A 25,730-nucleotide genomic window follows, 5' to 3' on the forward strand; every position below is an offset into this window, starting at 1 on the left:
TGTCTGGGGACCAGAGGACGAGTCACGTGCTCGTGAAACTCGACCTAGGGGGAGGGTTAGGGAAGGGAGCCCCCGCCCCTACCTCGGGGTGCAGCCCCGGCCGGTTTTAAGTACAACTGTTCACTCCGTCGATCCACTTCGTCCTAGCCTCATTTCGCGGATTGGTGGCGCCCGCCGGGTTCCCGTTCCCCGACTTCTTCCGATGGGACCGAGGCGGTGAGAACACCAGGCTGTCCGGCAGAATCTCCGAGGCCGCCCAGACCCGGCGCGCAGAGAAGTCCCGAGCGCCGGTGCGGTTCCGAGCTGGGCCCGCCGGACACCGGACGCCGAAATTGTGCGCTCGCCGCTCCCCGACCGGCCGGCAGCTACAGGAGGCGCGTTTGCCCCGGATCAGAGGTGAGCAGCGGCTGCGGCTGGGGTCCGGGTCACGGGCTGCACGTTCTCTGAGAGTCACCCGGCTGGCTCCCACCGACACTTCCAGGCTCCCCAAGAAAAACCCGTTACCTGAGCTCGTGGGTCCCGCCTCTCCAAGCGCGTCCCTCCTTCCGCTTTGGTCTGGCCCCTCTGCGCCCTCTCTTGCTGCACTGCCTCCGTTTAGAGAAACACTCTTGTCGGAGTTCGAACGGACCTGCGGGAACTCCTAAATGCAAAGCCCCATTTCACAGATGAGAGTACTGAGGCCCTCCGGCGAAGGCATTCGTGCTTTCCTCCGCTCCCTCGCGCCCTTTCTCTCTTGCCCTTCCTGTCCCTCTCCTCTCTGCTTTTCTTGGTCTCACCGGCCGCTCTCCGCCCTCTCGCCGCCCGCGTCCCGTCTCCTCCCGCGGCGGCGGCCGTGGCCTAGGCGGAGGGGGTGGGGGTGGGTGCTCGGGCTCCTTCTCTCTCCGGTAAACCCACCCTCCCGCCAGCCCCTCCGCCGCCACTGCTCTTATAAAGTCAGCGGCCGCCGGACTTCCTGCGGGTGCCCGAGCCCCCTCCCCGGGCGAGAGAGGGCGGGCTGGTTCCCTGGCGCGCAGCTGGGTGCCCGTGTGAGTGGGTGGCGCCGGGGGCGCTGGAGGGCCTGCCTGGGTCTCCTTCCACGTGGCAGCTGTCGGCTTGGACCGAGAGACTGTAGGGACTTGGGTCGCCTAGTGCGGAAAGGGGGAGGGCTTGCTGAAGCCCGGCCCCAGAGAAGAGGAGTGGTCTTATAGGGGCAACAGGAAGAGGGGAGGGTGTCCTTGAGCTAACATCAGACTTCCCCTTCCTCCCCCTGCTTGCTTCTGGGGGTCCTTCCTGGAGCGGGAGGCCGGATACTGGCCAGCGGTTGCTTCAGAGCGTGCCCTGCCCCTTGCTGACCTTTGGGGACTTGGGGAAGTGCGGGATTGGTCCCCGGGAGCCGGGCTCTGCGTGCCTTGGCCTGGGTGGAATAGCCCGGCAGCGCGCCAAGAAGCTGTTGCGCATAGACAGGACCTTCCTTGTCTCTGATAGTGACACGGCGGGAGCCCAGCGCCTCGTGCGCCCCTGGCGCTGCCAGTGCGCCCAGAGCCAGCTCGGCGGCACCCGCTGGGAAGCCCAGGGCTCTATGGGGCCTCCATGAAGGCCCCCTTGCGGGCTGGCTCGAGGGGTCTCGGGAGCCACCATGATACAGGATGCTCCTCTGGGTCCTCTGGGCCCTTCGCTCAGTGCTCTGCTCCTGGGCAGGCTTGCGACCAGTATGGCCCCCACGCTGGAGGAGGCGTACCGGAGGCGCTGGTGGATGGCGTGCACGGCCGTGCTGGAGAACCTCTTCTTTTCCGCGGTGCTCCTGGGCTGGAGCTCCCTGCTGATCATGCTCAAGAACGAGGGCTTCTATTCCAGCATGTGCTCAGGTATGCCCGAGAAGGGGCCAGTGGGGCTCGGGACGGGCAGCAGAGGGGGAAGGTGGACGCCGGCAAAGGACAGGTGGCCAAGGAGACAGAAAGCCGGGCTGCTCGAGACAGAAAGCCGGGCTGCTCGAGACAGAAAGCCGGGCTGCTCGAGACAGAAAGCCGGGCTCCTCAAGACAGAGCACTCCGCAGGGGACTGGGCAGCCCCACTTCTTGACCTCTTCAAAACTTCCTCTAGAGAATGAGCCACTCTACCTCATTCACCGAATCCAGTTTTCACTGAACGCCAGGTGTCCTGCGGGCATCCAGATCCTGGGACTGATCCCTTTGCAGCCTCAGGTCTAGAGCAAGGTGGAGACTCCCAGAAGTTCAGCAGCTACTATAGCTGGGTGAGGGATTTCTTACTAGGGCTATTGTTAAGTCTGAATGAGGCAAAGGAGAGCCTGCAAGATGGATTTGATTGTAAAGGGAGGGGCAGGCAGTGTGCTTCTCCTTTTCCAGGCCATTTGAGCCCCCAGGTCTTCAAGTAACCATCTGTACAAAGTTAATCGCCTCATTTCCCCTAGGCCCCAACTTGTGGATGGTCCCTGTTTTCCACTTTGGTCATCTTGGCTTTGAATCAGGGGCCCTGGATGCAGGAGTGAGAATTCTAACAATCCTTGGGAGCAGTAACCACATCCCTGCTGTCTTCAGGTGCCTGGAGGCAAGGAGTCGCCCTTCCTGGTGTCTGGGACTTGAGGCTCTCGTGATCTGATAGGTATCTTTCTTTTCTGGGAAGGAGAGAGCTGTGCGGACAAGCTCAGCCTGAGGAGCTCGAGGGATGTGGAGTTTGGCCCTTCCCTCCCCTCCTTATCCTCTTCCTCCAACCTCCTTGCTGTGGAACAGGCTTTGGAAGAAGGCCAGCTTGGGTTAGACTCCCAGCTTCCACCACTTTTAGCAGCTGGCTGACATTGGCGAGTTCCCTAAAACGTTGAGCTTCAGTCGCCCGGCCTGCAAAATGGGAAGAAGAGTAATATCTATGCTGAGAGTTAACAGTGCTTGATCAATGTTAGGGTCATTCCTGGCTTCTGCTGGCTTCTCCCAGCTTCTCCCAACTCCTCAACTCCACTCCCTGCAGGCGTCTGCCTTGGCTGTGGGAGAAAACCGTTGCCTTGAGGGGTGGAGCTGGGTTGCTCTTGATCTCTGGGCAGCACCCACTCTGCTCTAACCCCCCGCCAGCCTTATCTGTAAGGAAGCAGCAGGTGGCACCGAGGATGCGCGTGCATCTCCTGGCCCCAATTACAGGGTGCTGGGGGGCCTGAGGAGGTGGAGATTAGAGTTGGCAGCTGGCCAGGGGAGGCAGGTTGGGTCAGGAGGAGCTGGCTTGGGATGAAATGCTGGGTGTTCCAGGGTGGCTGAGAGAACCAGACAGAGGGGTGGGGGATCCCTTTGCCAACAGAGGCCAGGAGTCCACGTCCCCTCTGAGTTGCTTACCCTGGAGGCTGGAGAGACCTTCCCTTCGCTGCCTACTGGCCTTGATGCCTGCCGCTGCCCATCCGATGGCTTCTTCCTGCCTTCTCCACCTGTTTTTGTAATCAACTTTATTGAAGATTAATTTACATCACACATTTTGATGAGGTTTGACAAATTTACACACCTCAGGAACCGTCACCACAATCAATATTTAGAATATTTCCATCATCCCCAAAACTCCCTCCCTTTTGCTGCCCATCCTCCCACCTTTTTAAAAATATGGATAAGAGCTAGATTAAGATATAAGTCACATACGTTACAATGCAGCCATTTAAAGTACACAAGTTAATGGTTTTTAGTTTATTCAGAGTTGTGCCACCAACAGCACAACAAATTTTAGGACATTTTCTCTACCCCAAAAAAGTCACCCTGGACCCACTAGCAGTACCTCTCCCCCAACCTGTTCTTTTACCCTCAAGCACTAGGCAACCAATCATCTCCTTTCTGTTACAGGTTTGCCTATGACAAAAATAGATTTGTCTATTCTGAACATTTCATATAAATGGCATCTTATAATAGGTGGTCTTTTGTAACTGGCTTTTTGTCACTTAGCATGATGTTTTCAAGGTTCATTCATGTTGGCAAATGTATCAAGACTTGGTTCCTTTCCAAGTCCTTTGCTACCACATTTTATTTATCCACTCAACAGTTGATAGACATGTGGGTTGTTTCCACTTTTTGGCTATTATGAGTAATGCTCCTATGAACACTCATGTTCAAGTTCTGTGTGGACATATGCTTTCCTTCCATATGGAATTGCTGGGCCATAGGGTAAATCTATGTTTAACATTTTGAGGAACTGCTAGACTGTTTTCCAAAGTGGCTGGGCCATTTTACATTCCCACCAGCAGTGTAGGAGGGTTCCAGTTTCTTCACAGTCTAGACAACACTTGTTATTGTTTATCTTTCTTATTACGGCCCTTCTTGTGGACATAAAGTGTTATATTTTTGTGGCTTTGATTTGCATTTCCCTAGTGGCTAATGATGGTGAGCATCTTTTTCATGTATTTATTGGCCATTGGTATTTCTTCCTTGGAGAAATATCTATTCAGATCCTTTGCCCATTTTTAAATTGGGTTATTTTTATTATTGAGTTGTAAGAGTTCTTTGTATTGTAGATACAAGTCCCTTATCAGATATAGGATTTGCAAAATTTTTCTCCCACCGTGGGTTGTCTTTTCACATTCTTCATGGTGTCCTTTGGAGCACAAAAGTTTTCTTTTTTTTTTGGATTGTTTTTAAAAAATTGAAGTATAGCTGATTTACAGTGTTGTGTTAGTTTCTGGTATGCAGCAAAGTGATTCATATATATATATGTACACACACATATATGTATATATTCTTTTTCCATTATGGTTTATGGCAGGATATTGAATATAGTTCCCTGTGCTATACAGTAGGTCCTTGTTGTTTATCTATTTTATCTATAGTAGTTTGTATCTGTTAATCTTAAACTCCTAATTTATCCCTCCCCTCCTTTCCCCTTTGGTAACCGTAAGTTTGTTTTCTAGGTCTGGAGCATAAAAGTTTTTAATATTGATGAAGTCCAAGCTATCTTTTCTTTTGCCGTTTGTGTTTTGGTGTCATGCTTAAGAAACCATTGCCTCATCTGAGGTCACAAAGATTTATGTCTATGTTTTCTTCTAAGAGTTTTAAGGTTTAAGCTCTTATATTTAAACCTTTGATCCATTTGGAGTTAATTTTTGTATGACCAGGGGTTGAACCTGTGCCCCCTACAATGGAAGCGTGGCATCTTAACCGCTGGACCACCAGGGAAGTCCCAAGTTCATTACTGAGGTGCTCATTAGTGTCGGCTTTGGGGTTCCCTGGCCACACCCTCTGTCTTCTCAGGTTTCTGCTTTCCCTCTTTTGAGGTACACCCTGGGGTAGATGGTTGACCCACCTATTGGGGCATCACAGCTAAAGAGGACTCTTACTCAGAAGTAGGCAGGGGCAATTCAGCTTATCACACACAACTGCATATCCAGCATAAGTGCCAAAATAATAAAACAGTAGTTAAAGTTCATCAAGCATTGACTATTTGCTAGTTAGATCTTTAGTCCTCACAACAACTCTTTTTATAGAAGGGAAAGCTGAAGCTCAGAGACGCTAAGTAATTTCCCCAAGGTCACACAGCTAATAAATAAGGAGCAGAGTGAGTATTCAGCCCCAGAACCTTTCTCCGAGGCCTTAGGATTAAGAGTTCCCCTGGGAGAGTCCCGTCACAGAGAAGACAAGTAGCCAGAGCCCAGTTCTGCGGGTGTTTTGGTGAATGTGGCTGTGTCAGCTGCAGGAAAATGAATGATGGGGCAAGGGTAGGGGATGGTGAGGAAGGGCTCAGAGACCTGGGATCATTTAGTGAGTATTGTGTGTGTGCAGCAGTCCTTAGAGCCCACCTTTTACATGGCTGCAGTCACTATCCCCATTTCACAGATGGGATAACAGAACCTCTGAGTTTCAGCAGCACAGCTAGTAGAGCCAGAATTTGGACATGAAGAATGCTTAACCATGATCCTCTCTCCCGTGTTTCCTAGACCTAGTCATTTGCAGTTCACCTTTATGATTTTGCCATTTCTGTGTGCCATGGGTACTATTATTTACTTAATACTTTCTTTTAAATCAATCCACTTTTTAAAAAATAAAAAGCCTTATTTTAAAGTGTAATATTCTTGGGACTTCCCTGGCGGTCCAGTGGTTAGGACTCTGCGCTTCCACTGCAGGGGGTGAGGGTTCATTCCCTGGTTGGGGAACTAAGATCCTGAAAGCTGTGTGGCGTGGCCAAAAAATAATTAACTAATTAATTAAATTAAATAAAACTAAAGATCCTGTTTAAAAAAAAAATGTGTAATATTCTTGGAACCTTGAGTTTGATGTTACTCAGACACACACACACACACATACATCATACGTATATATTTCTAATACCTACATATATGTATATGTGTGTTTGATAGACATTCAAATAACTAATAACTATGAAACATCAAAAACCATTACCTGTACAGTTGACCCTTGAACACGGGTTTGAACTGCTTAGGATTTTTTCCAACAGTAAATAGTACAGGACTGCACGCTCCGTGGCTGGTTGAATCTGCAGCTGCAGAAACGCAGATACGGAGGGACCCCACAAAGGGAGGGCTGACTAAATTACAGGTGGATTTTCCAAAGCACGGGGGAAGGGTTGAGGCCCCTAACCCCCTGAGGTTCAAGGGTCAACTGTACCTCTAAACCCATCTTGAGTGCACACATGCTGTGCATACCACACTTTGGGAAACACTATTTTCTCTGGCTTCTAAGCCCTCCTCTATCAGTAACTTACTGCATATGTTTTCCCTGTTGCACCCCATGCTTCAGTTGTCTATAAAATGGGAGAGGTTAGATGTCAGAGACCTCTCCTGTTGTAATGGACATGGACAGAGGTCTTTGCATGCTGGCTTGGCTTCCCTCTTGGTTCAGAAGTCTGGCTTAATCTACAAAAAGGTACAAATGAACTTATTTACAAACAGAAATAGAGTCACAGATGTAGAAAACAAACTTATGGTTACCAAGGGGGAAAGGGAGGGGGAGGGATAAATCGGGAAATTTGGATTGACATATACACACTACTATATATAAAATAGATGACTAATAAGGACTAATGCGACATTGTAAATCAACTATACTCCAATAAAAAAATTTTTTTAAATGCAAAAAAACCCCCAGAAGTAGCAAGAGCTATTGATATTAACTGTTTCTTTCAATTTAGGGGGAGAAAAGGAAAAAGACTAAAAAAATAAACAAGGGAACAAATATGAAAAAATCAATAAAAGTAATTAAAAACAGTTGTAATAATTTTTCATAACATATTTAATCCAACATATCAAAACATTATTATTTCAACATAATATTAAAAACATGATTAATATTAAAAAATAAAATAGGTAACTAATAAGAACCTACTGTATAGCACAGGGAACTCTACTCAATACTCTGTAATGACCTATATGGGAAAAGAATCTAAAAGAGAGTGGATACATGTATATGTATAACTGATTCACTTTGCTGTACAGCAGAAACTAACACAACATTGTAAATCAACTATACTCCAATAAAAATTAATAAAAAATAAAAATAAAAAGTACATTGCAAAAAAAAAGAAGTCTGGCTTTATCCAACCACTCAGAGTCATCAGGCCTTAGGAACTAGCTCTTACTAGTCAAACTCACAAGAGGCTGATCAATTTAAACCAGAGAAGTGAATGCATTAATTGACCTTGAGTTATTCACCATACACTAGGCTGGAGTTCGCCACCAGTAGAAGAACACATTTCCTTGCCAGCACTAGCGCAGGCTTTGAAATCTTACTAAGCTGCCCTGTTCAGGACAGAGAGGCCCAGTGGGGTAACGGGGAAGTGTTGGCTTTGGAGAGGGTCTTGAGTTTGGATCTAGGCCTGCCTGTAAGCAGTTGTGTAACGGTGACTTACTTTGCTTCTCCGAGCCTCATGATCTATAAAACGGGGATCATTACACTCACTTTGTGAAGATTAAATGATATACTATATGGAAAAGCGTGGCACAAAGTAGGTATTAATTAGTTGAGAGTTAGTGAGGGAAAGTGTCACTTGATTGTGAAAGACTTAGGAGCAGGGACCATGTCTAATTCAGGGGCTGCAAACTCAGATGCCAACAGGGGCCAGGCAGTTAATAACAATTGGCTGGTAATGTCCAACATGAGAATACAGTCAGTAATAGTACATCTGGTGACAGATGGTAACTAGACTTACTGTCGTGATCATTTTGTAATGTATACAAACATCAAATTACTGTGTTGTACACATGAAACTAATATATTGCGTGTCAAATATACTTCAATAGAAAACCTAATAATAATTGGGCCAATCAGGGCAGATATAAGATGGCGAATGTCTGAGAGCTCATGAAGAGGTGAGGACGCGGGTGACTTAGAGAGGGCAAGCCCTGGTGAAAAGGAGTGGTCTCTACTCAGCTCCAGCAATGGCCAGATCTTCTGACTTACTAAAGAGAAGCCAGACTTCTGGATTTTTAGGTGAGAACTCCTGATTTTAAACTGGCACCCAATTAAAATTTGCAAGCCAAGCAAAATATGGGTGGGGTTCATTGCTGGTCACCTGTTTGTAGCCTCTGGTCTAAATTAGCATTGCATTTCTTCCTGCTTTACCCACTGTCCCAACACAGTGCCTGTCGTGCAGTAGATGTCGCTTAAGTGTATGTAGATTGAATGAACAGGTGCAGACAAACCTGGTGGAGAAATGAACAGTGATGATGAAAATCACTAAATTTGGGGGGGGGTGGGTAGCCTGAACCCCAGAGGCTGTGTGCTCTAAACCCCTAACCCCTTCTTTCAGGTACCTGAGTACCCCATTGCCCAAGGGGCTCTCTCCTCTGGTTAGCCAGCACTCATGCTTTGAAAAGAATTCATTCTCTTCTTTCCTTACGTCAGCCTTCTGCCGCCTGAATGCCCTTTGGATACCTGAAGTCAGGGGTCACTGTCACCACGGAGGGCAGATACTTCCCCGTCCCAGCATTCAGCACTATCACATCTTCCTGTTTTGTTCTCTTCATAGCACCTGTGACTCTTTATATCAATGTCCATTTGTTTCCTTGTTTATTATCTAATACAAGCCCCATGAGAGCTGAGAGCTTCCCGTCTTATTCACCGTGAGACCCCCGGCACCTAGAGAAGAGGCTCACCACGTCGTGGCTGTCCCAGGGGGCCATCATCTACCCCTTCATCAGCTGTTTCAGGACACCCTCTCTGGGCCAGGACCCTGTGCAAAGCTCTTCGTTCCCCTTCTCCAACTGAATCTCCTAAGGAGCCTGGGTTAGGCATTCTCTGCTCCTTTTTACAGGCAAGGGGCCTGAGCCTCAAAGAGAGGAGGTTATTTGTCCAAGGTTGCACAGCTAGTAGGGATGGTGGTGGGAATTCAGACCCTGGTCTGTCCACCTTCCAGGTGCACCCTGACTTTGCCCTTGGCAGTGATGCCTAAGTAACAAGTAGGAGGCAGGGGAGCCGCCACCTCGTGACTCACTGAGCATGGGGTGAAGTGAAACCCGCCTCCTTCCCACGCCACCAGCCTTTTTCATTAACTTGACACAACTCCAAGTTGGCCTTTTACCTGGAGGACGCGTCTTCTCGGAGGTGGACTTCCAGAGGAGCACTGGAGGGCAGTGCCTTGGTCCTGATTCTGCGCCTCAGTTTCATTATCTGGAGAGTGGGGATACTTTATTAGCTGACTCCTGGGGCTGTCGTGAGTTAATACAGTGACCGCTGAGAACATGCCTAGAACACAGTTAAATGCTCAACAAATATTAGCTATTATTTTATCAGAACGTCATTTATGGGGAAGCGTCCTCTAAGTTTTAAGGGAATTCTTGTTACATCCTTTGAGCATCACCCACTGATGTTGTCCCAGATTCGAGGGTGCTTCCTATTGGATCCTATTGGGTGGATCCTATTGGGGATCCTCAACCCCCTAAGCTTGGACACTGAGTGAAAATTTCAATTCGGTAAATACTTCGATGCGATGTCCGTTATTCCATTTGAGCTAGTTGAGGCCTCAGATTGGGTATACGATCCTCCCTGGGTCCGACACTGATCGCTGCCGTTTATGGAGCCCCTCCCCCACCAGAGTAGGTATAATTCCAAAGTCACCTGCTTAGCAGCCAAGCAGGGGCGTGCGACGTGAGCGCGGGACCCCTGATCCCAGGCCTCTCTCCTGTGCCCAGCTGCTCCCGCGGTCATGTGCTGCCTTTCCCTCCCCCTCCTCAGCTGAGAACACCACCAACACCAGCCAGGATGCGCAGCCCCCGTGGCTGAGCTGTAACCAGCAGGAAGAGATGCTCAACCTGGGCTTCACCATCGGCTCCTTCGTGCTCAGTGCCACCACCCTGCCGCTGGGGATCCTCATGGACCGCTTCGGGCCCCGGCCCGTGCGGCTGATTGGCAGGTGAGGTGGCTGGGCTGTGGGGAACTGGAAGGGGCTTTGGGGGGGGGGGCTGCAGGGCAGGACTGGTGCTGCAGGGGGAGGGGAGGCACAGAGTGTTCAGCCCCTCCCCCTTCCCCTGCATCCCCACAGCGCCTGCTTCGCCGCATCCTGCACCCTCATGGCCCTGGCCTCTTGGGACACCAAAGGTGAGATGTCTGGCCTCTCGTGCCCTCACAGGAAAAGAATGGGTGGGATGAAGGTGGATGTTACCCCAGCTCCTGCCTTTAGCCTCTCACAGCTCCCCAGTGCCTCATTCATCCCTCTCCCCTTCCCAGTTCTGTCTCCGTTGATATTCCTGGCACTGTCCCTGAATGGTTTTGGTGGCATCTGCCTAACATTCTCTTCACTCACAGTGAGTATGACAGGTCCCGACTTGGCAGTAGGGCACCCAGGAGTTGAGTGAGGGTGAGGGTGGGAGAAGGGCCTGTGGACGCAGATCAAATGCGTGTGTGTGTGTGTGTGTGTGTGTGTGTGTGTGTGTGTGTGTCCCAAGCCCATACATCTGTTGAACTCTGTCCTGGGACCACAGCACAGAAAGAACTGACAACTGCTTCACCTTTCTGGAACTTACATTCAGGAGTTGGGGGAACAGACAACCCTAAAAACAAGTAAACTAATAAATGATATCCCTAGTCATAAGTGCTGGAAAGAATAAAACTGGGTAATGCGAAAGTAAGGGCGGTGGGCAGCTTGAAACAGTGGGCGTGTGTGTGTTTGCCACGTTGTGTATATGTGGTGCTGTCCATGGGTAGGTAGATGTATTTGTGAGTGTGTTGGATTGAACCATATGATACTGCCGACACTTGACGGTGCTTGACCTACAGAAAGGGCTTTTTCACTTGGCTTGATCTCTTGCATGTGTGTTTGGCGTGTGTTACTCGAAGTGTATATGCGAGTGAGTGTGCAGAAGGGTTAAAGGCTTCAGCGTGTGTGGTGGGAGGAGGGGTTCCTGGCCGGGCCAGCCTCGGGCTGTTTATCTCAGAGGAGGGCCGCCTGACCGCCAAACTGGGTGTTTTTTGGCTGAATTTCACCTCGCCCAGCAACCGCCTTTAATTCCAGCCCAGGACATTTCACAACTTTCTAAGGAAGCGGACCCCTTCATCCCCGCCTCCCTCCGCAGCCCCTTCTCCACGCTGCGCACCTTTGCTCAAGGCCCTAAAGCCTTTCTCTCCCCTGCCCTCCGGCGCCTAACCTTGAATCCTGCCCTGGGGCCTAGGGGGCTCTCGGCCCGCAGCCCGCCCCCTGCTCCGCCACCGTAATCTCCAACCAATGACAGGACCGGGCTCCGGTCCCGCCCCCGGCTCCGGTGCCGCCCCCGGGCCTAGGTGCTCGCCGGCCAGGACAGATCCGAGCTAGCACGGCCAGCGCCCGGGCGGCTCAGCCAGGCCGGCCTAGGCCGTGCTGGGCGGAGACAGCGCTCTCGGACCCTGGCGGGGGGTAGTGAGGGGCGCCAAGGCCCCCGCCGCTCCCCCCGGCCCTAGCGCTTCTCCGTGGCGTCCTTGCAGCCTGCCTCGCGCAGACGGGGTGCCAGGGGGTCAGGCCGGCCCCAGCTGTTTTTCCTAGCCGCTTGGAGGTTGATGGGTCAGTTCTCCGTGTTTAGTCGCCTTCCTCTCCAGAGCTGTTTGAGATCCCCTTCTGGACCCCAGTTCTTCCCTCTGTGGAGAGGGTTTTAGCTTTGTATGGCATCTAATAAGACGCTTCCAGCGGTGGGATCTGTTGACTGGGGGGAGGAGGGAGAGGTGGGAGCACACAAAGGGCTGTGTGACTTTGCTTTCCCCTCCCCTGAGGGCCTGGCTCAGGCCAGAGAGTAGAACACACAGTCAGTTCGCTACTGGTAGGGATTCTGGGCCTGCCCTGAGGGTCAGAGCCTCGTCTTCTGGACACCTGGCCTGGCCCTGTTTCCCCCCTACTCCCACCCTCGCCGCCCTAGTCGTCCTGTTACTTGTCCTGGCTCAGTAGAAACCATGGACTGGGGGCCTCTGGGGCCACCGAGAAGGTTAGGGGCACCGTCCTGTTACAGAGCCAGCCATGGTCACAGCCTTGGGTTCTGGGATAGGACTCGGACGGCCAGGACAGGGGAGAAAGTCAGTAACGTGCTCTGTGAGCTCGAGTACGTTCCTTTCCCGCTCCAGGCCTCTGTGTTCTCATCTGTCAGAGTTGCTCTAGATCAGTGTTTCTTTTTTTTATTAATTCAAACAGAAAGTCACAAAGATTATAATCATCCTCATCAGTTCACTCAGTCCCATGTAATTAATTTTTTTTCATCTTGATCTTTTGTTAGCACTTTTATGAGTTCATCAGTTTTTCATTAGAGTTCTGAAAACGCTTATTCATTCAGTTCAGCAGTACAGTCAGTTACCAGAAACCTGTACTTGTCAGAGTCTTTTCCATGAATTCCTTGAAGATGAAACCCTTTTATAGGAACATATTTGCAAAAGCACCAGAGTACACCCAGAACTGTCTGTAAATGACAAAAGACTTAAAAATGACCACGGTTAAAGATTTGATGAAAGTTCATAATAATGCAATTGACAAGGAAATTTAGTTATTTCTGAGATATACATTTTAAAGTAAGATATCAGTGTTTCTTATACACGTAACCCATGGGTTATTAAGAGGCGAGTCATGATTAAGGGGTTCCATAAATAAGTAGCTTGGGAAACCATGGGGTTAAACAAAATTTCTCTTTGTGGGCACTTCTTTGTGTGGGAGGGGAGTACAGCCCCGTTTCCGACACTGATTTTGCCTTAGAACTTTTCTGTTGCGACTCTGGGGCTGATGTTCCTGGAGCTCACGTTGAGGACTAGTGGGCTAGAAGCTTCCAAGCTTGCTCGGGCGGAGAAAGGGGAGCCCTGGGCAGGTGTCAGGGTCTCCCTGCTCACTGGCACTTCTCTCCTCTCTCAGCTGCCCAACATGTTTGGGAACCTGCGCTCCACTTTCATGGCCCTCATGATCGGCTCCTATGCCTCTTCTGCCATCACGTACCCGGGAATCAAGGTACGGAGCTGCCTGGGGAGTGGGCAGGTGGTGGTCCGTGAGGTCGCTTGGCCTTCTTTCTGCCTTGACACAAGAACTGGGTGGGGCTGGGTGCGTAGTATATCTGGTGACCTACTTCCTGCCAGGCGGAGGTCAGTTCCCACCACGGCAGGGAAAAGCGCTGCAGCATCATGGGAAGAGCCCAGGTGCTGCTGTGGACCAGTGGGTCTGACTTCTCTGCTGCTCTGTCCAGGCCTTCATCCTCTCTCCTGGGCCAGTGCTTTCTCAGCTGATCTCCCTGCCTCCAAGCTTTTCCCTCTCTAAGCTGTCATTCACGTGACTTCCAGAATGACCTTAGATGGAGGACTAGCTCATCCACCCACTCTGCTTCGCCTACAGAATCAAGTCCAACCCCTTCACCTGCCTTCAAGGCCCTCGACTCTTTGGCCTCACCCCACCTTTCAGGCCACATCTCCTTCCCCAGCCCTGAAGAGGCTGGATGACTTGGGTCCAAGGTCACCAAGCTAGTCCAGGCCTGGCCAGCTCCTAGACAGCTCCGCCTGGTGGACCTAGAGCCGGAAGGCCTGAGTTCTAGCTCTGGGCAAGTTTGGGGCCTCTTTCCTCCCTCTGATATCGAAGTACCCTTTCAGCTGGGCCGCACCATGCTCCTCAGATTCTGCCTTGGGCAGTTAATTTATTGGTTTAGAAGGCACTTGCTCAGCATCTGTCGCCAGAGGAGGTGGAGAGCACACTGATGGGGGTGACCAACAATTGTTCAGGTAGGAGCAGGCCTGGAGGCTGGGGGTCTCCCTTCCCGTGACTAAGGCAGTGGGATTTGAGGAGCCAGATCTTTGTGGGTGTGGCCATTTGAAGTTCTGTCCTGCTCCCGGGGAAGAAAGAGCCCCAAAGCCTGAGGCCCAGGAGGAGCAGTTTTCCCAGGCAGCACTGAAGCTTGGAGCCTGAGTGGAGGGCAGACAGCAGCCATCCCAGGCAGAGGGTGGCAGGCAGGACATTTCTGCATGCCTGGCTTCCTCACTAGAGCAGTTGCTATGTCGGCACAGAATCCCAATCAATACAGAACCTGCTTGTCCTGGGGTTGGGAGGCTGTGGGCAGAGTGCTTGCACACACCCCTCCCCTGTCAGTTGTCACACCTGTGCAAGGTGAGATAAGGCTTCTCAGACTGGGTTTGTCTTTCCCCCAGGGAGGGTGCCCAGAAGGGGCAGGATAAACACGGTTAGGCCCTTTCATTGTCCTCTCTTGTACATAAAATGAAATGACTTTCATGTGAAAACAAACGTGTATGGAGTCAAACATTGGCGTGTCTTTTTAAGATAATAATTGAGATTTCAAAGACATTTTGAGCTTGTGGCCAGCCCCTTCGGCACCGTGTGCGAACTATTTCACACCTCTTGAGGGGGGCTGGGGTGAGAAAGGAAGAGGATGGTGGGGCTTCTAGATCCAACTCTTAACTTCTGGCCTTGGTTTCTTCATCTGCAAATTGGGTACAAGGAATGGGGTAGAAGAGACCTTCTCTAAGGCCTCTGGGGCCTGGGTTCTACCTCCAGCCGGAGGACGCGGGCCTGGGGCTGGGCAGCCTCCTCCATGGCCCGCCCCCTCCCCCAACAGCTGATCTATGATGCTGGTGTGTCCTTCATGATCATCATGTTCACCTGGTCAAGCCTGGCCTGCCTCATCTTTCTGAACTGTGCCTTCAACTGGCCGAGTGAAGCCTTTCCCTCGCCGGAGGAAGTCAACTACAAGTGAGTGACCGGGGGGTGTGGGGTGGGAGGGGGACTGCCCCGCTGCAGATCTGGAGGCCGGGGTGTGGTGGTGTGAGGGACAGAAGCAGCTGTGGACTCAGAGAAACCAAGATTTGCCGATCATCTGAGCTTTCCAAGTTCCGCTTTCTCATCTGAACCGTAGGCCTGATCCCACCCACCTGTAGGTGTTCTGAGTAGGTCAGGCATAAAGCAGGCAGCCAAAACGTGGGACTGTCTTCTTCTGTCCAGGTTTGGAGGATGGGTTCAGAGTAGGAGGGACCGTTGCGATAGAGCCATGTGCTACGGGGACCCAGAAAGGGGGGATACAGAGGAATGAAATCCCACCCTTTGTGGGGCCACCTGAATGCCAACTTTACCTACCCCTCCCTTCAGTTCCCCAGGGGACTGGGGTGATGCTCCACAACCAGGCACCTAGGGTGCCAGTCAAATAGCTGATACTGATGGAGCATCTCCTGTGTGCCAGGCACTGTGCTCAGCCCTCATTCTCAATCAGCTCTGTGACGTGGGTTCTGTTACTAACTCCATTCATAACAAAGGCACAGGGAACAAAGTGACTTTCCTAAGGTCATACCACTGAAGGGGGGAGGGGTGAATCTAAGGCTGGAATCAGAACTCCAGAGTCTGAGTTCTTTCTTTTTTTTTTTTTTTTTAATTTATTGAAGTATAGTTGATTTATAATGCTGTGTTAGTTTCAGGTGTACAGCAAAGTGATTCATATATATATATGTATATATTCTTTTTCTTATTATATTCTTATTATATGTATATTATAATATACGTTATATTCTTTATTATTTATATAATATACATTATATTCTTTATTATTATATTATTATATTATAATTATACATTATATTCTTTATTATTTATTATTCATTATATTCCTTATATACATTATATTCTTATTATATGTATATATTCTTTTTCAGATTCTTTTCCCTTATAGGTTATTATAAATATTGAGTAGAGTTCCCCGTATTATACCGTAGGTCCTTGTTGGTTATCGATTTCATATATAGTAGTGTGTATATATTAATCCCGACCTCCTAATGTATCCCTCCCACTGCCCCCCCACCCCAGAGTTTGGGTTCTTAATGCTGCCTCCATGGCTACAGCCCAAGTGGAAAATGGCTCATCCATCCCTCGCTTAGTGTGTGCTGAGCTGGCCCCTGGGCCGGGCTCTGAGACACACAGACACAAGCCTTGCCCTTGGGAGCTTGTCAGTGGGCATGTCAGTGCTGGTTAAAGGGGGGGCTTGGCACCCCTGGGACGGCACCCCCTAGAGGCAGGCTGTTGAAGGGGGGCTCTGTGTGGCTGGTTCCCACGTGCTGTGGCCTGGCTACTGGCAGGGAGAAGATCAAGCTCAGAGGGCTGGCCCTGGATCACAAGGTGACAGGTGACCGCTTCTACACCTATGTGACCACTGTGGGCCAGCGGCTGAGCCAGAAGGCCCCCAGCCTGGAGGAGGGGACAGACAGCTTCATCTCGTCCCAGGACGTTCGTGACACCTCAGAAAAGTCTGCTGAGAGTGAGTGTCTGGTTGAGGTGCCGGCCTTGGGGGACGGAGAGGATGGGTCCTCGCGCGTAGCGAGCACTCGTGCCCAAGTGCTCATTCTCCCCTCTTCAGTTCTCACCACACCCCCTCACAGAGGTGGGCACGCTCCCTGTGTCTAGAATGGGGCCAAATCAAAGCTCAGGGAACTCTGGGAAGCTCAGATTCAGGGGTACTCTGCGGGATTTCTGGGATGAGGGAGGGGCAGCTTGCAGAACGGGGCAGGGTGTCCAGGCCTGTGGGAGGGCTGGTTTCCTCAGGGCTCCCTGCAACCTCCAAGCCTCTTGCATCAGATACCGCAGGTGAGCCAGCCTTCAGTCTGGGTCCTCTGACACCTGGTTGGTTGGCGCCTCCTGCTGGCCACAGGAGGAGCTGCACCTGCCTTCTGCCTGGGCCACTTTGCAAGGTGATACCTCTGTGATTAGTGGAAGGACGATGGGCCTGGGCATCAGGAAGTGGGGGTTGGAGTCCTGCTTCCCAATTACAGGCCATGTGACTTGGGTAGATCACTTAACCCTGCTGTCACTTTCCCTGTCTCTTAAACTAGCACTAAGAACACCCGCCTCACAGGGAAGTTAGTTGTGAGGATTGAATGAAGACAGGGACGTGGAAGCTCTTCGCAAACTGCAAATGCTGTGAAGTTATGAGTCTGATCCCCACTGCCGATCCTCCCATGGCAGAGTTGTTACAGGCATGAGCTGAGTCTATCCCACCTGCATCCCACCTTCCAGCCCCATGAGCTCGGGCAAGTCACTGAGCGTTCTGAGCTGCGGTCTCCCCATCTGTAGAATGTGCTGAAGATAGGGTTGTTGTATAATTTGATTACATGGGATAATACCTGTCAAGTGTGCAGCACATAGCAAGTGCTTAATAAATAGTAGCTCGAGTTATTATTACCACGCCAAGCCTACGGTACACACCTGGAGGTCACCTGAAAATGTTCTAGTGGGGGAATTCCCTGGTGGTCCAGTGGTTAGGACTCCACACTTTCACTGCTGAGGGCCCGGGTTCGATTCCTGGCTGGGGAACTAAGGTCCCACAAGCCATGCAGCGTGGCCAAAAAAGAAAAGAAAATGCTCTAGTGAGATAGTTATAGAGCTGGGCAAGAACTTGGAGGCCAGTAAGGCTGAACCCTCGCTTTTGAAGAAACCGATCCTTCGCCGAAGTCACAGCGTCAGAGCCCCTGCTAGAACTGCATCAGCTGGGACACGCAGAGGCAGATGGAAGATCTAGGGCTCAGGGGCACCTCCTGCTGTCTCCCCAGAGTCTGTGCCCTTGCGCAAGAGCCTCTGCTCCCCCATTTTCCTGTGGAGCCTTCTCACCATGGGCATGACCCAGCTGCGGATCATCTTCTACATGGCCGCTATGAACAAGATGCTGGAGTACATCGTGTCTGGAGGCCAGGAGCATGGTGAGGTGCAGCCGAGCCCGCTGGGGGCTGGAGGTGCAGGGGGTCACCCTGGCTGAGCTCCTCTCACCCTGGCTTTCCCCCTCCACCCCCAACAGAGACGGACGACCTGAAACAAAGGGTGACAGAGACAGGTAGGGGGACAAAAGCTCGGGTCCTTGCCCACACCCACCCCGCCACTGCCTGCAGTGGGGGGAGCCTGGACCCACCCTCGTCACCCTGGGCGTTTTGGGGATCTAAGAATTTGGGGGTCAAAGGAAGGTGATTCTGGCATTTTCTCTCCTCTGCTGGACGTGGGTGACAGTGCCCACTAGGCTGCTGGCATCTGTCATGTCAGCTCCTGACCCCACTTCTCTTCCTGCCCTGCCCAGTTGAGTTCTACTCGTCCGTCTTTGGGGCCATGCAGCTGTCGTGCCTTCTCACCTGCCCTCTCATTGGCTACGTCATGGACTGGCGAATCAAGGACTGCGTGGACACCCCCACCGCTAGGTGACCTGCCCGGGGGTGGTGACAGCCTTGTGCTTTCACATCCAGCATCTTACTTCATTCTCCCAGGAGCCCTGGGAGAGAAGGGGTACATCCCCATTTTACAGATGAGGAAACTGACACTAAGAGGGGGCTTGGCTGGCTTGATGATAAGTATAGCTGACATCAAATGCTGACTGTGCACTAGGCACTTGCATTGTCCTCTTTAGTCCTGCACCAGCTCCCTGAGGTAGGTACCTACATTATTATCCTCGTTTCACAGATGAGGAGCTGAGATACAGAAAGGTTAACTAACTTACCCAAGATCACACAGCATTTAGTAGTAGGTTCCAGAACTTTTGTTATAAAGAGTGCACTCTAAAGCCTTCTTACAGTTAGAAAGAGATAGAGTTGGTGTAGTAGACATCTATTGCTGTATAACAAATCACCCCCAAACTTGGCATCTTTAAACAACAAACATTTATTATCTCATAGTTGCTGAGAGTCAGGAGTCTGGGAATGACTTAGCTGGGTGGTTTTGTCTCAGAGTCTGTCTGAGTCTGTTCAGACTGGTATAACAAAATACCACAGACAGGGTAGCTTATAATCAATGGAAATTTATTTCTCACAGTTCTGGAGGCTGGAAGTCTGAGATCGGGTTGCCAGCATGGTCAGGAGAGGGTCCTCTTCTGGGTGGAAGACATCTCGTGTGTCTTCACATAGAAGGACCTAGGGAGCTCTGTGGGGCCTCTTTATAAGGGCACAAGTCAATCCCAAAGGCCCTACCTCTACCTCTATTTTTTGTTGTTGTTGTTGTTTTCTTTTGGCCATGCCACGCAGCTTGTGGGATCTTACTTCCCTGTCCAGGGATCGAACCCGGGCCCCCTGCAGTGGAAGCTTGGAGTCTTAACCACTGGACCGCCAGGGAATTCCTGGCCCTACCTCTTAATACCATCACATGGGCATTAGGATTTCAACATAAGAATTTGTGGAGGACACAAACATTCAGACTGTAGCAGGGTCTCTCATAAGGTTGTGGTCAAGCTGTTGGCCAGGGCCGCGGTCATCTGAAGTACTGACTGGGGTTGGACAGTCACTCCTAAGCTCACTTGTGTGCCCATTGGAGGAGGTTCGGTTCCTCCCCACCTGGGCCTCTCTATAGTCTGCTCATGACACGGCAGCTGGCTGGCCCCAGAGCAAGACAGCTAAGGGAGGGAGACCAGGACAGAAGCTACAAGGTCTTTCATGATGTCATCTCAGAAGTGACATACACGAGTGAGGTTGTCTTCTATAGGCACATGGAGTAACTCTGGAACCTTGTGGAAGGGGACTGTACCAGGGTGTGAATGCAGGATGCGGGGATCATCGGGGCCGTCCTGTGGGCTGGAGACCACCAATGGGTCTTTTCCTCCGCCCCCCAACATTTTATTTATTTATTTATTTTTGGCTGCGCTGGGTCTTCGTTGCTGCACGCAGGCTTTCTCTAGTTGCGGAGAGCAGGGCTACTCTTTGTCATGGTGCGTGGGCTTCTCATTGAGGTGGCTTCTCTTATTGCGGAGCACGGGCTCTAGGCGCACGGGCTTCAGTAGTTGCAGCACGTGGGCTCAGTAGTTGTGGCTCGTGGGCTCTAGAGCGCAGGTTCAGTAGTTGTGGTGCACGGGCTTAGTTGCTCCACAGCATGTGGGATCCTCCCGGACCAGGGCTTGAACCCGTGTCCCCTGCATTGGAAGGTGGATTCTTAACCACTGCGCCACCAGGGAAGTCCCACACCACTGGGTCTTGCACGACGGTCTTCTGACTGCTTGTGTCCTTTTTGTGTTGATCCAAACGGTCCTGTTTGTCCTGAGAGGATGGGAGAGGGAGACTAGGAGAGAAGTCATCTAAGGATGTGGCTTCCCTCCCCACCAGTGGTACCCTGGCCCTGGTACCCAGTCTTCCTCCTCTACGCTCTGTTCTGACGGCCATGGTCCATCAGCAGGGCCCTCCTCTCGGACCAGTGGGTGGCCTGTCCTCATCTGTCTCAGCCTGCTGACCTCTCCTTTGGGCCAGCCTCAGAGCCCTTGATTATGCTAGAGGGAGGGGCTTGCTGGGCAGTCAGGGGCCAAGCGGCTGTCCCTAGAGTGTCATCTACTTTTGTCTAGGCTGGTGGGCAGGGACACTTTTGTGGGGGCTTCTGATGAGAGGTGGTGTGAGAGCTTCCCATTCTCCACCTTCCTTCCCATCCTCGATTCTCAGACTTCAGTGTGCTTATGAAATAGGAGATCGTTTTCCAAATGCAGATTCCAGGGCCCACCGCCCGAGATTCTGATGTCTGGGGCAAGGCCCTGGAATCTGCATTTTAAAGAAAAGCGCCAGATGATGCTGGGGGAGCCGTGCTTTGAGAAACACAGGGCCGGAGGAATGACTTTCTCCCTTTTCTGCTACCCCTGAGAACCCAGGGGGTGGGGAGGGCTGCCGAGGAGGTCGGGGCAGCGGCCGGTGACGGCCTGTTCTCCTCAGGGACGGGGTGGCCACCAAGTCCGTCAGACCACGCTACCGCAAGATCCAAAAGCTCACCAATGCCATCAACGCCTTCACCCTGACCAACCTACTGCTCGTGGGTTTCGGCATCACCTGCCTCATCAACAACTTACACCTCCAGGTACCGACTTCCATCCTTCCCGCTCTCCCTGCCTCGCAGAGTGCTGCCCCAGGCACGGTTCACCCCAGGCAGGTGCCTTCCGGGAAGCAGGGCTCCCGTCCTCTGGGTCTGTTTTCTGGGTTCTCCAGGAAGTGTTTGTAGGAGGTTGGGTTGGCGAGGGGGCAGGCGTGTGCAGGCTCCGTTCCCCTCCTCGCCGTGACCGCCCTTCCTCCTGTCTCCACGCCGCTCTTAAGCTCTCCCCGCTCTTTTTGGTTTCAGTTTTTGACCTTTGTCCTGCACACCATGGTCCGAGGCTTCTACCACTCGGCCTGCGGAGGCCTCTACGCAGCCGTGTGAGTCAGCTGGGCTCCTGGGCCCCCCTGAGCGCACCCTTCCGCGGCCTGCTCGGACTGCTGCTGCGTCAGGGCCAGCCAGGCTCTGGAGGCTGTCTGGCTCGCTGCCCTCCCCCCGCCCCGCCCCCTAATAACAGGGAGCTCACTTCCTCCAAGGCAGCCCGCCCCACTGCGGGATGACCCCCCCCTGTCAGAACGTCTTCCCTTAGGGGCAGCTGAAATCCTTGGTTGCATGACCCTTGGGTCCTATGTCTGCTCTCGGGAACGGCCCCTGGAGTGGCCTCTCTCCCCGTGCCAGCCCTGTCGAAACTTCCAGACAGCAGTCTTGTTTGCCTCCTGACTTTCCTGCTTCATGTCGAGCAACCCCCTACCCTACCCCACCCCCCTGGCCCTGTTCCCTTTTCCCTTTTCCTTCTGGTTTCCACGGCTGAGCGTCTCTCCGGTATATGATGGAGTAACTGTCCCGGAGCGCTTATTACTCCATCGTGGGCGTGGCGGGAGATGCTGACCTCATGCCCGCATTCAGACCTCAGAGGGCAGCTCCAGCCAGACCTTGGAGTCGTCCTTGCTTCCACTCGCTCATTCCTCACAGTCCACACCTAGACCACCAGCGAGCCTGCCCACGCCACATGCCACAGACTCCAAACCCTGCCCTTCCGAGCATCTCCAGCGGTGCCTCCGCCTGGCCTGGATTACTGCCGCTGCCTCCTGACCGTCCCTGCGTCCGCCCTTGCTTCCCTCCGTATTTTTAACACAGGAGCTGGAGACACCTGTTAGGACATAAGTCTCTTCACGTCACTCCGCGACTGCCCGTCTTATCTCACGTAGAGAAGAAGCCAAAGGCTTCATTATGGCTTAAAAGGCCCTACAGGGTCTGGCCACCCCACCCCCAGGGACCTCTTCCTTCGCCTCCCCACCTCGCTCACCCCCTTTTCCCACATTGCTGCCTCATGCCACAGAAACCCTATGTGTGTTCCCTCGTCAGGGCCCTTGGACTTGCTGTCCCCTCTTCCTGGCACGTGCTTCCTCCAGATAGCCACAAGGCTCCCAGCCGTCTCACCTTCTCCAGGCCTTTCCCCAGCTGTCCTTGTCTCAGTGGCCTCTGCCGGCCGTCCTGTCTACAGTCGCAACGCCCTAGATACCCTCACCCCCCTCCCTCTGCTGAAATTCTCTCCATAGCACTTACCACTTTCTAACACACTGTGCGTTTTTGTTTTTGTTGTTTTTTTGGCCACGCCCGGCATGCGGGATCTTAGTTCCCAGATCAGGGATCGAACCCGTGCCCCCTGCAGTTGAAGCACAGAGCCCTAACCACTGGACCGCCAGGGAAGTCCCAACGGTGCATTTCTCTTGCTTGTTGTGTGACGACCACCTGCACGCCGCCCCCCAACCCCTCACCCGTCGCCAGAATGCCACCTCCATGTCTGGTTCATTGCTGTATCTCCACCCACCTAGAACAGTACCTGGCACTTAATAGGAGCTCAATAAATATGTGTTAAAAGAATAAACAGACAGCCCAGCGAGGTTAGTGCTATCCCTGTTTTTAGGGAAGGAAGTGAGGCTCAGAGAGGTTGAGGAACTTGCTGTTATCACACAGACAGTAGGTGTCAGAAACCAGCTCAGTAGACGTGAAGTCACAGCATACACCCTCCAGGCCAGGGCACGTGCAGAGAGCCTGAATTCTTAAGCTCTGCCCTGCCTGGCTAACAAAGAGTGATATCTAGGGAGGGATGGGACAAGGGGTGGGGCTGGAAAGGACCACGCCCCTCACGGCACGCCCTCCCTCTTCTCATTGACAGGTACCCGTCCAACCACTTTGGGACACTGACGGGCCTGCAGTCCCTCATCAGTGCTGTGTTCGCCCTGCTCCAGCAGCCGCTTTTCATGGCCATGGTGGGACCCTTGAAAGGAGAGCCCTTCTGGGTGAGAAGTCGGGGCGGGGGGTGGCATGGGGGCAACAGGATCCCCCTTCCTGGGTGCACCCAAGGAGTTGAGGATGGGGGCTCTTGTATATGATGGAATCCCTCGCTCTTATCTCAGCCAGGAGGCACCTTGGAGGTCTCTAATCAGGGGGTTCCCAAGCTGGCTGGCCATCAGACCCGCCCACAGATTCCCCAGCCTACTGAATCAGTATCTCTTTGCCTGGGCCCAGGAAGCTCCCAGGTGATTTGTACAGTGGCCCAGTCCTGATCCAGTCCAGTTCCACCCGATGCAGGGATCTTCTCTCCAGTGCCCCTAGAAAGGGGCTCCTCCAGACCCTCTTAGTCAAACGCCCGCAGCGGTGGGGTGCCGGTCCCGTACAAGGAGGCAGCTGTTGGTCTTGTTGGAAAGACTTTTCCTTACATCAAACTGACCTCACCTCCCTAAAGCTGATATCTGCCTCGAGGGCCCACCCACACCCCAAGACCCTCCTGCCAGAATGATGACGAAATGACCGCTGCCATTTCCCAAGTGCTCACCAGGTGCTAAGCGCACCGTGTATTTTGTACTGAACATTGCCACAGTGGCCCAGAGAAGGAGGTGCGTCGAATTAGGATGACTTGCCCAGAGCCACACCGTGAGTAATGCAGGGTGGGATGTGCGCTGGGTCCGAGCCCACGGGAGGTGGGCTCAGACCCAGGCCTTCTATCCCAGGCTGCACCCCAGTGCTATTAACTGCCTGGGAGCTTCTTCTCACCACACCCAATGGGATCCCATTGCCAACACCCTCAAAGGTCGAGGTTCCCAGCCCAGGCTACCCAGACGGCACCAGATCATTTGGGCACCAGCATTAGCTGGGGTTCAAACCAGGCTCTGACACTTTATAAGGCTGCCGAACATTCAGTGAGATGCTGGTGGAGAGTGATTGCACACAGCAAGTACTAGCTCTATCATTTCTGGCCCAGGACCTGGCCTAAAAATGGTGGCCTTCTCCTCCCTGTGGGAGGCTAAGGAGGATCCCTGAGGGTGATGAGGGTGAACAGGTACCCACTTGACTCTCTTTTCTCTCTCTCTCTCTCTCCTTGCCCTAAAGGTGAATCTGGGCCTCCTGCTGTTCTCACTCCTGGGATTCCTGCTACCTTGCTACCTCTTCTACTATCGCACCCGGCTCCAGAGGGAGTACATCACCCACTGGGAGGGCCCCCTGAAGGTGCTCGGCAGCCCTGAGGTGACTGCTTAGGCCTCTGAGGGGCCTGGGTGACAGGCAGTCAAGGCCTGAGCAGCCAAAGGGAGTGCCTCGTGGCTTTTCTACCTGTAACCTCCGCACAGAGCCAGGCGCCGGGGATTTATAAATACCAAGAGAAGTTCTATTTTTGTAGGGACTTGTTAAAAAGGAAAAAAAAAAAAAATCCCCAAAGCAGTGCTCCACTGACTGAAGATGTCCCCCGTGCTAGGACTGGACCTTCTTGCTCCTGGGATTGGAGGAGACCGGGGTCCAGCCCTGCCCTTTCTCTGGGCCTAGGGGTCTGCCTGCTGCTGCCTCCTGGGGGCTTGTGGGATCAGTGAACAGGCGACCCCTGAGATCTCAGCCGTGCAGTGTCCAGAGTGTGCAGGCGTGTGTGTGTGTACATGTGGGTATGAAAGTCCCTGCCCCTCAGAGGAAAGGGGCCTGAGGTGCTGGCTGCGTCCTCAATGCTGCCACGTGGGCGGTAAGCCCCTTCCTGAGGCTGGAGGCTGGGTTCCCTCCCTGCTGCTGCTGCTGCTTGCAGATCTTAGAGGAAATAAAAAGGGAAGTGAGAGACTGGCTGGTGTGTACCTGCCTGTGTCTTGGGGGAGGGGGGTGTCTTCCCACACTCCATCCCTCGTCCTCAGCCAGGCTCAGCTGGGCATTAAGTAGGACACCTGAAGTGCCAGCCTGCCCACCTGTGGCTGTCTGGCTCACCTCCCTGTTCTCAGCCATGCCCTGCCCTTAGTGTCTGGAGGGAGTCCAGATCCTGCCCTCTGCTCCTGCCCGCCACTTCTCAGGGTTTGGGGTACATCCGGGAGGTTGGCCTTTCTCCCTACAGGGGATAAGGGGCAGGATGCTTTGGAAAGAATGCTAAGGAATGCCTCTCCAAGTTTCCTATCCAGGGATCCCTGGAGGGAGGTCTGTTGCAAGTAACATTCTTTATAGTGTTTTATCTTAAAACTTCATGCAAATTTTGAGCTTCATTTTATGCTATGTTCATATTTACTTTTAGCAATAAAGTGAGGCTTTAAAATTACCTGCATCAAGGGAAGACACTGTCTTTGAGGGCA

General features: G+C 52.4%; 1 protein-coding gene across 2 annotated transcripts; it reads left to right on the plus strand.

Annotated features, from left to right (window-relative positions):
* SLC43A1 (solute carrier family 43 member 1) lies at positions 1–25,696 on the plus strand. Of its 2 annotated transcripts, XM_007196455.3 has the most exons (15): positions 3–396; positions 1,678–1,844; positions 10,140–10,317; positions 10,447–10,502; positions 10,632–10,708; positions 13,261–13,353; positions 14,960–15,093; positions 16,464–16,642; positions 17,931–18,077; positions 18,173–18,208; positions 18,446–18,563; positions 21,039–21,180; positions 21,439–21,512; positions 23,312–23,435; positions 24,526–25,696. In XM_007196455.3, the coding sequence occupies exons 2-15, from the start codon at positions 1,691–1,693 to the stop codon at positions 24,670–24,672; spliced, it is 1,659 nt and encodes a 552-aa protein (XP_007196517.1). In that variant the 5' UTR covers positions 3–396; positions 1,678–1,690; the 3' UTR covers positions 24,673–25,696. The 2 variants fall into 2 exon arrangements, with proteins under 2 accessions (XP_057409503.1, XP_007196517.1); XM_057553520.1 differs by lacking the exon at positions 21,439–21,512 and having other exon boundaries at positions 1–396.
* The last annotated feature ends 34 nt before the right edge of the window (positions 25,697–25,730 follow it).

Source organism: Balaenoptera acutorostrata, chromosome 9 (genome assembly GCF_949987535.1).
Source record: "Balaenoptera acutorostrata chromosome 9, mBalAcu1.1, whole genome shotgun sequence".
Classification (NCBI taxonomy): domain Eukaryota; kingdom Metazoa; phylum Chordata; class Mammalia; order Artiodactyla; family Balaenopteridae; genus Balaenoptera; species Balaenoptera acutorostrata.